Raw genomic sequence first — 13,095 nt, 5'->3', positions numbered from 1 at the left:
GACTTCCAGACTGGCTGTTGCGTCGAGTTGGTCTCACTCCCACGGATTTTGAACGTCATTCAACGGCGTTTCGGAGGGAGGCTTTCTTCCTAGAACAGCGCAGTTGAGACAGCAGTGAAACACGACAAGCGAACCCTAGAGCATCTAAACCCCGCCTCTTCTGCGGATACTCTACATTCTGAATGGCTACACGACTTGACGTTTGGCAACTATTGACGGACAGAGCTGTCAGTTAAGCAAATAATGGCGTTAGTTTGGCTGGAAACGCTGCAATGTATACAGGGCTTCAGACGTGAGACCTTGACGACGTGGGTGGATAACTTGTGACAGTTTAGTGCTCCTCTATCTTTTTCCTGACACATTTTTTGTGGAAAAGTAGTGAGGCCTGGCAGGATTATCGCTAGAAACGTCCGAAAGGAGCAAGGTTTATCAGAAGTCAGGTAAGCAGTTGTAACGACTACTTACCTACCTGCTATTTTGATGGAGTTGTTGTCATGCAATATTATTGTGTATAGACGAGTCTTTCTCCACTGTGGAAAAAAACAACCTTAATGAGTTGTTATTTGTGTTATTTACACAGGGTTCAGATAATAAATGTATGTTGGTGAAATATTTTGGGGTTACATAAGTTTCATAGGCAAAAGATTATTCCAAAATGGCCGTGCTAGCCCCAGTCACTTAAATGAAGACTGCAAATCGTTGTTTTAAGCATGTTCACACCAACAATCATCGGTAAAATAGATCACTGTATTGTTGTCTGAGATATGGCTCGCTGCGTGGTTTCGTCACGCCCATCTCCATCTTGCTGCAGGACAATATGGCCGAGACCTGCCTTACATAAAGCACAACCTAGTTCACCAATCCAAGCAACACAGCACCCCTTCTCTTGCAAAATGCTCAACGTTTTAATGCTACCAGTGCATTTAAACGTAATTCAGACCTTACATTTGAATAACACTTTTTTAAATAGTACACATAGATGATTTTCAGTTTGCTGGTGTCACTGTGATTTTTCCTTAAAAATTCTTTAATCCCGCCTTGGCAAAAATGTTTTTCATAAATCACATACAATTCAAACTTTTATTCACACAGTATTGCTACTTTAGTCCCTGAATATTAGCTATATTCATGTAAAATTACAACTTTTGCGCCTTTTGCATACCGCACTACAGTATTCTTTTAACAACTTTAATATTCATGCATTATTCTGTTAATTATGATAGTGTTCTCATAATATCACTGCTTTAATATTACTCGAACCATATTATTCCCTTAAACTGACAACTTTACTGTGGTCAGAGCCGGCGGAAGCAGGGGGGGGCACTGTGGGTACACACCGCACTTTCTGCTCCCTTTAATTGCTTCTTCATTACATATGTTTTCACACACCCGATTTATTGCACTGAGTATCTGTTGCTATTCAATAGCTCAATTTCGTGTAGCAACCAATCAAAAAGTAACATGCACAACAATATCTAAAAAATAAACTTTTTGAAACAGAAAAGAAATTCTGCAAATTTAGCACTACAGATCTGATGTTTATTTTTTTATGTTTAGTTATGTTCACGCTGTGTTTTAAAAATGCGTTTTGATAAGACTGTTATCTTTAGTATGAAATAGCCTCAATTGCAGTATAGAAAGAGGTTGTAAACACTGGTTATTGAATATGGTCATAAGGGAAAAGCTTTTGTTGATCCCCGCAGGGAATACTGTAGCATGCTGTAAGACCATCTGGCGGATACAACCTGCCTCTCGCATATAATTGGTAATCAATGAAACCATCTCTAAACTCTCAGGTTACAACTACATGACCGTAACTTAAATCCTATCTGTAGCTTTCCAACATACAGGCGACAGAAAGAGTCGTCGGCCGTTTAGTAATTACACAGCAGCTGTTGGTTTCAGCATACAGGCAGTGAGCATCCTGAAAGCACGTGCTCGTGTTTCTTTGGATGTTTTTAGGCTCGCATCAGTCAAGATGGCCCAGTGGAACCAGTTGCAGCAGCTGGAGACCAGATACCTGGAACAGCTGTACCACCTGTACAGCGACAGCTTCCCCATGGAGCTGCGGCAATTCCTCGCGCCCTGGATTGAAAGTCAGGACTGGTGAGTGACAAGTTGGACTGGAACGAAAATGAGCGTGAGGGGTCATGACCCGTTTTCCCGTAAACAATCACATTTGTTTTTTGCAAAGCACTTCCTGCACGGTCATAACCACGGCCTGATGATCAACAAGAAAGTTGTTCAGGGGTTATTTGTCGTCTTCCTCCTTTTTGACGGCAATGTCATGAGTCAACAGTCATAACTGTTATGATTATCATGGCCTATTCAGGTTTTCATTGCTTCTATAAATGTTCGTGGATGCTGGATTTAATGATTTGGTCTAAAGTTTGAGAGAATTACAAAAGATAGGTGAGGGAAATACAGCAGCACGATTCACAGAATGTTTACACTACAAGCATGTTAGCATGTACAATATACAAGACAAACAAGAGAAGTAGAATTTAGGACAAATGTCAGGAAGGAAGAATTAAATATCCCCAGAGAGTCCAATGAAAATACCACATTTTTTATGTATGTCAAAGTTGTGTTAAAGAGGACATACAGTGGATTAAAAAAAGTCTACACACCCTTGTTCCAAAGCCATATTTTTCTGATATAAAGAAATGAGACCAAGTTAAAGGCCAAGTCAAAACTTTTTTCTCTTATTAATGTGACCTTTAACCTGTATGAGCTACTGATATGAGGTGGTTGCACAAGTGTGCACACCCTCTTATAGCTGGCATGTGGCTGTGTACAGAATTAACCACTCACATTCAAATTCATGTTAAATGGTACTCAGTACACATCTGTCACCTTTTAAAGTGCCTCTAATTAACCCCAAATACATTTCTGATGTTCTAGTGGGCTTTCAGTTACATTTGTTTTGCTTTCAAGCTGTAGCTGTACTGTATATGGAGCGGGATGTGCAGCCGCTCACTTGAATGAGACAGGGCCACTTTCTCAAACAATCTAATCGGGAGTAAAGTGCTCTGTAATCCTTGGTCCTTGGGGTATTTTGAGAAAGACATGTCACAGGCTTGTTATTAGGTACACCTGGGAGTTGCTTTAAATTTTGGAAAAATCCACAATTTGTTATCCTTTTAGTTGTTTCAAAAAGCCATCAAATGCTGAATGGTCATCTTGTCGTTCAACGCAACAGGAGTGTCAACCCATGCGTTAGACTTCACACAAGGTGTGGTGTTACTGTAAATACCCACGCCACTTCTCTTACGTAAATGACTGTACAAATGCTGACTTTCACTTTGACTCATCATTTTTTTTTTTTTTTTTTTTGTTATCCTGAAAGGACTTTCGCTGCCAACAAAGAGTCTCACGCCACCCTGGTGTTCCATAATCTCCTGGGCGAGATAGACCAGCAGTACAGCCGCTTCCTGCAGGAGAACAACGTCCTCTACCAGCACAACCTGCGGCGGATCAAGCAGCACCTGCAGAGCAAGTACCTGGAGAAGCCCATGGACATCGCCCGTATTGTCGCCCGCTGCTTGTGGGAGGAGCAACGTCTTCTGCAGACGGCCACCGCCGCTGCGCAGGTCGGAAACGACACACGTTGACCAGTTTTGAATGATGCGAATTATTTTTATGACGTAGATTCAACATGTTGCTATCAGGACGGACAGGCCGCCCACCCCACGGGGACGGTGGTGACGGAGAAGCAGCAAATTCTGGAACACAACCTTCAAGACATCAGGAAACGAGTACAGGTTTGTTTTGACCTACATTGATGTTTTTCTTCAGCACGGCGGACTAGTGGTCTGCACATATTCGAATCTCGGCTCCAGTCTTCCTGTTATCTGGGGCCATGCCACATTCCAAATACATTAATTCGGACTCTATATTGTCCAGAGGTGGACCCTAATAAGGGCAATATAAAAATGGAGGATGGATAATGAAATATATTTAATTGTTTATTGCAGTGGTTCAGTTAAAAAAATAAAACATTTATTACACGAGTCCATCAAACACTCAGGAAAATGCTTCTAAGAGGACCAGTTGTTTCCTAAATCCTTTTTTTTTTTATTAATTAAATTTTCATTGTTTATTATGAGATATTTGATTTTTTTTTGTGATAGTGAATGTCTTGTTTTCATTCACTCTGTGTGCAGTTATTCTATATAAACAACTACAACCCACCTTTGAATTGAACAAATGAAATAAATGAAGTTGTCCACATAGTGAAGACATAGTGAGACACGTCCGGTAATTGATTGTCTTAGTAGATTGGAGGCCACTATTGCAAATGTCCTCTTGCTTCCTACAGGACATGGAACAGAAGATGAAGATGCTGGAGAACCTGCAGGATGACTTTGATTTCAACTACAAGACGCTGAAAAGCCAAGGAGGTAATATTTGCTCATTTTGAGAGTTTTCGTGTTAAATGTGACTGCAAATTGATTTTTTTTTTTTTTTTTGCAGAGCTGAACCAGGACCTGAACGGGAATAGCCAGGCGGCAGCTACCAGGCAGAAAATGGCTCAGCTGGAGCAGATGCTGAGTACCCTGGACCAGCTCAGACGGGTGGGTGTCCCCACATATCCCATCCTCTTAAGAGCTCACTCATTAGCCACAACTAACCTTGACAAGGTTGTTGTCACCTTTTTCGCAGCAAATTGTGACAGAGATGGGAGGCTTACTGACGGCAATGGACTACGTACAGAAGAACCTGACGGACGAAGAATTGGCCGAATGGAAGCGCCGACAGCAAATCGCCTGCATCGGCGGGCCGCCTAACATCTGCCTGGATCGCCTCGAAACGTGGTAAGTACAGTATCAAAATTCATTTTTTGGAGGTAACCGGCCTGACCAGATTTGACCTGAGCTGTTCAACATCCCCCAAACAGGATCACGTCCTTGGCCGAGTCCCAGCTTCAGATTCGGCAGCAGATCAAGAAGCTGGAAGAGCTTCAGCAGAAGGTGTCCTACAAGGGAGACCCCATCGTCCAGCACCGGCCCGCCCTCGAGGAGAAGATCGTGGACTTGTTCAGAAACCTCATGAAGAGGTATTGCTGAAGGATGAACACACATTTTGCTGAAGGAAAATCTATAAAAAATTTGTTTAAAAAAGCCACTCAAATATACAGTTATTACATTCGTTTTCTTCTTCTAAGTTTTTCATTGCGTTGTTGTGGCTCAACAGTGCGTTTGTGGTAGAAAGACAGCCGTGCATGCCCATGCACCCAGACAGACCTTTGGTCATCAAAACGGGCGTGCAGTTCACAAACAAAGTCAGGTAAGAATGAGAATATCCTCCACTTCATTTCACATGTGGATCATTTTAATTTATAATCATTTTTAACATGATTATTCTTCCAGGCTACTTGTGAAGTTTCCTGAGCTCAACTACCAGCTGAAAATTAAAGTTTGTATTGACAAGTGAGTTTTTAAAAAATTGTTTATTATTATGTGAACACCCAAGTCTTCTTACCGAATAATACGTGAGAACTGTTTTCAATTTTTCAGGGAGTCTGGGGACGTGGCTGCAATCAGAGGGTAAGGTTTCATGACTTCTACTTTCAGACATTTAAATGTACAAGTAAATGTCTCATTTCCTGCTTTTTGCTTTTTCGTTTCAGGTCACGAAAGTTCAACATCCTCGGCACCAACACCAAAGTCATGAACATGGAGGAGTCCAACAACGGCAGCTTGTCAGCAGAGTTTAAGCACTTGGTGAGTTAGAGGCGCAACCTGCTCGCCTCAGATGAGAAATGACGCTTCCTCACGGCGGAACCCCGGCTTCCTGTTTGTTGCAGACCCTCAGAGAGCAGCGGTGTGGTAACGGTGGACGCACCAACAGTGACGTACGCACCGCGGCAACACCTCCACGCAACAGTATCCCACCCCCACACTTTGCACTCACACATGGTGTGTTCTCTGTTAGGCGTCTCTTATCGTCACTGAGGAGCTCCATCTGATCACCTTTGAGACTGAAGTCTATCACCAAGGTCTGAAGATTGATCTGGAGGTAAGTGAAATGGAGGTGCCTGAGACCTCGGCGGTTGACTTCAAAGTGCCACAGTGAATCCTCGCCACGCCCAAATTCGCAATGGACGGAATGCAAGTGAACTGAGGCCCAATTTGCAAACACTTTTTGCAGACGCATTCGCTACCGGTGGTGGTCATATCTAACATCTGCCAGATGCCAAATGCCTGGGCGTCCATCTTGTGGTACAACATGCTCACCGACCAGCCAAAGGTGAGATGACACCCCCCCGTGTGTGAAAGACAGAAGCCTTACGGTGCTGTGCATCCTCATACAGAATGTGAACTTCTTCACCAAGCCGCCGGTGGGGACGTGGGACCAGGTGGCTGAAGTGCTCAGCTGGCAATTCTCGTCCACCACCAAGAGAGGCCTGACCATCGAGCAGCTCACCACACTGGCCGAGAAGCTGTTAGGTGAAGCAGTGGTTGCTTGTTAGCCATGTACAGAGTCTCCTCAAAAATCAGACACAGGAATGCAAGTCTAACAGGTTTAATACTCAGAAAGCTGAATAGCAGAAAGATTGGCACAGGGATGTGGCGCCTTCTCAGCCGCACAGATACGGAAGATTGTCGAAACCTGCCAAAGTGATTCCATGTTCGCACACTGTCTCCGTCAATGCCCTTGCAGGGATGGACGTAGCCTAAACAATGTTTGTTAGTGTACCAAGCTTGTTCTTCACTGGTCTAAACTCAGAGTGCGACAGGGTGCAAAAGAAATGGAAGTGCAGAGCGTCAGCAAAATAAAAGGTCACAGCAATAAACCTATCTAGCTCAAGTTCCACTATGTAATTATGTGCCAAAGAGGCCTAATCTAATAATTATAAGACAAGGTCCCCCTGTACATGTCCTCATAAGACCGTGATTTAATTATACAGTATTTAATACCCAGCTATGTGGCATATTTTTCTGTAAAACACAAGTATGTGGAAGCGGCATTTTAAGGCGTAAACTGTAAAACAGATTTGTTTTATTCTATTTGTCCAACTTTTCTAAAAATGTTATGATTGGATATTTTTTTGTGCTCAACCATAGTTTTTAAAATACAATTGATATAGTCTCTGTATATCACAGATTTTTGGTCAGGTTGGTCTGAAACATAAGCCCTGTGATGATTGGAGGATCACTATTTGTCAGTGTGCTCTATAATTGTTCCATTGTGCCTTCAGGGCCGTCTGTCAACTACTCCGGCTGTCAGTTTACGTGGGCCAAGTTCTGTAAGGTACCTCAGCTCGCTCTTCGTCCGCCATGTTGGAACTCCCATGTTGGGACTCCCGTGTTAGAACCCTGTACAATCCCATGTTAGAAATACCCTTTACTTATTTTCCCGCAGGAGAACATGGCCGGCAAAGGCTTTTCTTTCTGGGTGTGGCTAGACAACATCATCGACCTGGTCAAAAAGTACATCCTAGCGCTGTGGAACGAGGGGTAAGGAGCAGGTGGAGTTTTGCTAATATCTTTCGACCCTCCGCCTGTTTTGGACTTAAAAATATGTACTTGTTTGACCTTCAGCTACATCATGGGATTCATCAGCAAGGAGCGAGAGAGGGCCATTCTCAGCCCCAAACCGCCGGGCACGTTTCTTCTGCGCTTCAGCGAGAGCAGCAAGGAGGGCGGCATCACCTTCACATGGGTGGAGAAAGACATCAACGGTGAGGCATGCCATGCTTATTTTTATGATGGATGTACTGTACATCAGGGGTCCCCAGCCATTGTCTCCTTCGCGTAACGCAAATATTAAATACACAAGCTAGCATCTCCATGCTAGCATCGCAGTCGCATAACGCAAATATTAATTGCGCAAGCTAGCATCTCCGTGCTAGCATCTCCGTCGCGTTACGCCAATATTAAATGCACAAGCTAGCATCTCCGTGCTAGCATCTCCGTGGCGTTACGCTTATATTAAATGCACAAGCTAGCAAATGAGTACAACAAACAGACTTATTGGGCACCAGTATCCCCCCCCACGCTGACGGCGAATAGTTACGGGGCCGGGCCGCGAGCGGTATAGACATGTGTGAACCAGACCGTGGCAGAAAAAAGGTTGGGGGCTGTAGATAATAAATCAAACGTCAAAACAGTTGGAGGATGTCCAATGGGATAAACAGTCCAAGTGTTGGGTTGTGACGCTAAGCTGCTCTCCATTCTCACAGGCAAGACTCAGATCCAATCGGTTGAGCCGTACACCAAGCAGCAGCTCAACAACATGTCCTTCGCCGACATCATCATGGGCTACAAAATCATGGACGCCACCAACATATTGGTTTCCCCCCTCGTGTACCTCTATCCTGAAATTCCCAAGGAGGAAGCCTTTGGGAAGTACTGCAGGCCGGAGGCGGCTCCTGAACCCGAGTTGGGAGACTCCACAAGTAGTATGTCAAAACACATATTGGTGTAATAATTATCATATTGTGCATTTGTATTTTAACGCCATCTTTTCCTTCACCAGTCATTCAGCCGTACTTGAAGACCAAGTTCATCTGCGTTACCCCGTAAGTATGACTTTTATCCTGCTTTTGTGCTTGTAGTTAGATTTCTGCCAAGACACCAGATTTTTACTGTGTCTCTGCTTCCCTTTTGGTGTTATTTGAATTAATAACATTGAAAGAAAATAAGAACAGTCAGAGTCAACGCTCTGGACCTCTAACAGGGGTTTACATTATGGGCTCTATTTTCGTGACCAGTATATATTCTGTGTGCATGCGGAGGGCTGCGCCGCAGCGGGAGTAGTCATAGCCGACTTCAATTAAGGCTAATCAAAGTGGCAGAGACTGGTGTGCCAAATTGGCCAGCCCGTGCAGCGAGGCTAATACGAAAATTGGGATCCGCAGACATTTTGTCTGTGTACGAAAATAGAGCCCTATGTGTGTGTTTGTATGTAAACGAATGGACAAGCGGATGTTTGCACGATGTGTGTGAACATAATGACATTCAGATATTTATCTGTCTGTATGAATAGTTGATCAACTTACCACCACGTGTGAAAGAATGGATAGGCAGATGTTTACAGTATATTGCACGTATGTGAATGGACCGACAGTTGAATTACGTGCGTGCTTGAGAGTGGATGTACTGGTGTTTGAATTACAGATTAAATGTTATCTTTACGTGTGCGTTAATGGATAGATTTGATTTGATAAATCAACCTGATGTGATTGTAGCGATCCCAAAAGAAGAAATCAGTTATGTACTCTGATTGGTTTTAAGTACGGTGGTCTTAGAGGTTAAAAAATGACGTCTGTAAAAAAAAAAAAAAGGCACTTAAAAAAAAGACTTGATTACGTCCATTGGTCAGCAGACCAAATTGTGAGTAACAATGCCACGCGTTGGTTTAGTGTATGTACGGATGAATTGTCAGGTGGTTTCCACTGTTGAGTCCTTAAAAAGCAGATTTGCTGTTTGAAAGTCACATAATACGAAAAAGACCACACACGCCTGACCTGTCTCCGTAGGTGTCCCTCCGTGTTCATGGACTTTCCGGACAGTGAGCTGCTTGGGAACGGATTCCCGGGGTAGGCGCTTTGGTGGGGTGGGGCATGTAGGGACTGTTTGTGTGTGTGTGTCACTTAATGTGTGTCTGTAGTCAGCTCATCCATCAACACTATCTTAATGCAACGCTGTGCTCAACAAGCTTCATAAGCGTTGCATGTTTCCGCAACTGTGTGCTTTCACCAATGTTATTATAGTTAACGAAAACTAACGAAATAATCAAAACTAAAATTAAAAAAGAAATTGTTTTAAAAAGTGAAAACTGGATTTAAGTTTCTTTATGTTTATGTCCTCTATCTATCTGTCTATCTAGCTATATCTATCTAGCTAGCTAGCTAGCTAGGCACACGCTCGATAGCTAGCTAGCTATCTATCTAGCATCCAATTTGACTGTTTCACAGATAAAAGCAAGTGAGCAAGTGACTTTTATAGTGTTATGTGTGGAATACTTAACAGGAATTCAAGCCATAAATCCACTTTAGAAGTTAGCAACGTAGCAATCAAGGGATGGAAAGCGAGACCGTCCTCGCTTTATTCAAGGCATTAGAGTTATGATGCATCTAACTTTCAAAGCAGTATTATGCACTGCACCTATTGTACTTCAAAGTCTGTGGACTGTAATACAGTACCCATATTAGGTTCATGGATGGTTGTTTTCAAGACGTTTAAAATAATATTTTTGTTGCGTTTTTTTATTACGCTATACTAAACGTGATTTTTTTTTGTCTTGCACAGATAAAATACAAAATTAAAAAAATTTAAATATAAAACTAACAAAAACCAAAAGCTAATAAAAACTAACAAACCTGCTCTAAAAACTAAACTAAAACTAAGTAAATTTACAAAACAAAACAAAATAAAAACTAACTATAATGAAAAATCCCAAGCTATTATAACCCTGGCTTTCACACAGCGACACACATCATGCAATCGATGACGAGTGGGAGTGGCGAGTGTGGAAAATTCATCCCTATTACCTGTTACGGCGCAGTTACTACCCCCAAAGCTGGAAAATATTTGTGGGTCAACATTTATAATAGCTGTCATACAAGCAACAATTACTGTACATTTCACCACAACAAGGTGGGAGAAGTGAGTATGAAACTTCACTACCCCCGCCTTCGTCGCCCCTATTCATTTCCATTTTTATCCAGAACGCAGCGAAACATCTCACGATCAGCTAACCCAACAGCGTGTCAGCATGTTTGTGTGTCCATGGCTGTCCCCTGAAGCCAGTGATGTCATTGCTTGTTTTTGTTTTTGTTTTTTTTCCTCTCACCAGCACAAACTCGGGCAACACCAGCGACCTTTTCTCACTCTCACTGTCCCCGCGCACTCTGGACTCGCTGATGCCCAATGAAGCGGAGGCTAATCCAGGACATCTGGGTGAGTTAGGCACACTCGTGCGTATACAATCAGCCGCTATAATGCTATCTTACGTCCGCGTTTAGGATGAAGAGGAAGATTTGTACTCGGTTGGATGGATATAGTTATTTACTCAACTGAATAGTCTTTCTGCATTGAAATTAATGGAAATGCCACTACTACGTCAAAGCCCCTACTCCCCCAAAAAGTAACAAGTTTTATTAGCACTCTACAGATGTCATGCTTTACAGTAATTATTGTGCTGCTCCTTCTTGTGCGCGTGTGTGTGCACCGTGGCCAGTAGGGGGCAGTGTAATACATACTACATGTAGATTTGATGATGAAACACAGACTACCATTGCAATTTAGCCCTGTAATAGTTGTTTTTTGTAAAGGATAAAGGATATATGCAAAAACATAAACTAACTCATCTGCCTTGTTCCTCCGCAGAATCTCTGACTCTGGACATGGATGTAGCTTCTCCCATGCATGTGAACACGTCCAACTTGGTTTGATTTGAGATAGATTGAGTGTTTGTGGCTAAAAGATGGTAACAGATGTTCACACTTTTACTCTTGATCGTGACGCGTCCGTCACCTTCAAGGTTCAGCAGTCTCCTCACATGGCGACGTGCAAGTATGTTATCAATTTTAAGTATATGTCTAGAAATGAACGTGTGTGTCGTGAGAGATTAATTGTCATATAAGCTATGTCATTGTCTAAAAAAAATACTTTTGTGTCTCACTTTTTATCCCTGCCAAATGGAATTATGCAAATGTAGTGGTTGCCATTTTTACCGCACTATAAAACATGCACTGTACATACTTACATTTTATTATCACTCTTTGGTCTTCTGCTATCAACACATTTGCTTTGGATCTTGCGTGATTTATATTTTCTCCTTCCTAACGTGGTGTTAAAATTCTCTTCATCTATTTCCAAAGGACTGTTTGGAGCACAACTGCCATGTTAGACAATTGTTTCTTGTACAAAAACAAATTTTACTGTTACTATTCATTATATTTAGGCAATAAAAAACAAATTCACCCTGAAATGACTCATTGTTAAAATCTTGAAAATGAATACAATTTAAGATAGCTTAACAAGAAAACTCAGACGGGATTTTAATGTCTCTGAAGGGGATTGCGTGTAAGGCCTTGGCGGAGGTCTGGGTGCCATTCTGTATTTGGATGTTTCACGCACGCACACGAACACATAAAAATGAAACTTCCCATTTTCATTTTCATTCTGTCAGAGCAACACCCAAGAAGTGTTTCCTTCAGTGTCATTTCATTTCTCGTCAGTGCATTTATATATATATATTTAAAAAAGCCCCATTACATCATCTTGAGCCCCCCTTTTTCTTTCTTTTTTAATCATGAGATTGATAGAAAAAAAACATCCATAATATGGGAAGAAAATGCACTGAATCATATAATTTGCACTTTAAAATGAATACAACACAAGAAACGTCCCATTTGCTTCCTTTCATTAATTCGTTTTATTGCAACTTTTAAATCAACAGTTGACATATTGTTGCAGTTTGTTAGAGTTTAATGTAAATGAAGACAATTGAGTAATTTAATTAAATTGAAAAGAAACCTCTAAAGTTTTTTAAAAACTAAGTGCAACAAGTACATCGAGTTAATTCATTGGAAAATAAATTATGACTCACCAATTAAATGTTAAATGAATTAACCTTTCTTTGTGTGTGCGTTTGTCAAATTAAGTGAAGTTCACTTTTGAGCCTGAAAGCGTCGCTGTTGTCCGGGTTGACGGTCAATCGATCATTAGTTTTCAATGGACTGTATTAGTATACTATAGAGCAAATTAACGGTGCTTTATCAGTTTTGTACTAAAACTAAAAAGTTATGTTTAAAGTCGATTCGAATTTTGTGACATTGCTTCTTTTTTTATTATTGTGAACTAATCAGCCCAAGGAAGAGTGATTTAATATCATTTTTCTACAGGCGGAACAATAAAAGGCTCTTCCATTAGATCGGACGGTGCAAAAAACACCTATTCTATTCACCTGTTGCGAGTGAATGCTGAAATGCCGAATGAAAAAATTCGAATGCGTGTGGAAGGATGATGAATGATATGGAATGAGTGATACAGAATGATATTAAATGAGGTGGAATTGAAATGAATGTGGAATTTTTCGTGCGACGTTGATGTTGAAAATTGTTCCCTAGGTGAATTAAAT

At 41.7% G+C, this 13,095-nt stretch overlaps 1 protein-coding gene across 2 annotated transcripts; it reads left to right on the top strand.

Moving 5' to 3' along the window:
• The first annotated feature begins 253 nt into the window (after window positions 1-253).
• On the top strand, window positions 254-11,943 carry stat3 (signal transducer and activator of transcription 3 (acute-phase response factor)). 2 transcript variants are annotated; one of them, XM_086055824.1, is made up of 24 exons: window positions 254-440; window positions 1,963-2,106; window positions 3,350-3,593; window positions 3,672-3,764; window positions 4,322-4,403; window positions 4,477-4,577; window positions 4,666-4,817; window positions 4,901-5,059; window positions 5,197-5,289; window positions 5,373-5,432; window positions 5,520-5,549; window positions 5,633-5,726; window positions 5,810-5,857; window positions 5,938-6,021; window positions 6,154-6,252; window positions 6,317-6,452; window positions 7,205-7,257; window positions 7,369-7,463; window positions 7,548-7,687; window positions 8,189-8,407; window positions 8,485-8,527; window positions 9,488-9,547; window positions 10,807-10,910; window positions 11,340-11,943. In XM_086055824.1, the coding sequence occupies exons 2-24, from the start codon at window positions 1,979-1,981 to the stop codon at window positions 11,402-11,404; spliced, it is 2,382 nt and encodes a 793-aa protein (XP_085911950.1). In that variant the 5' UTR covers window positions 254-440; window positions 1,963-1,978; the 3' UTR covers window positions 11,405-11,943. The 2 variants fall into 2 exon arrangements, with proteins under 2 accessions (XP_085911950.1, XP_085911951.1); XM_086055825.1 differs by lacking the exon at window positions 9,488-9,547.
• Window positions 11,944-13,095: the final 1,152 nt, after the last annotated feature.

This window comes from Filicampus tigris, chromosome 16 (assembly GCF_054856515.1).
Source record: "Filicampus tigris isolate MCC_2025a chromosome 16, RoL_Ftig_1.0, whole genome shotgun sequence".
Lineage (NCBI taxonomy): Eukaryota > Metazoa > Chordata > Actinopteri > Syngnathiformes > Syngnathidae > Filicampus > Filicampus tigris.
This window is presented reverse-complemented; position numbering and strand designations above follow the sequence as displayed.

What these genes read in the sequence shown, in the direction of transcription:
- stat3 (XM_086055824.1), top strand. Translation starts at nt 1,979, where the DNA reads ATGGCCCAGTGGAACCAGTTGCAGCAGCTGGAGACCAGATACCTGGAA. An exon ending in CCCTGGACCAGCTCAGACGG is followed by an intron (nt 4,578 to 4,665) that starts GTGGGTGTCCCC and finishes CCTTTTTCGCAG; the next exon opens with CAAATTGTGACAGAGATGGG. An exon ending in CTAGCGCTGTGGAACGAGGG is followed by an intron (nt 7,464 to 7,547) that starts GTAAGGAGCAGG and finishes TTTGACCTTCAG; the next exon opens with CTACATCATGGGATTCATCA.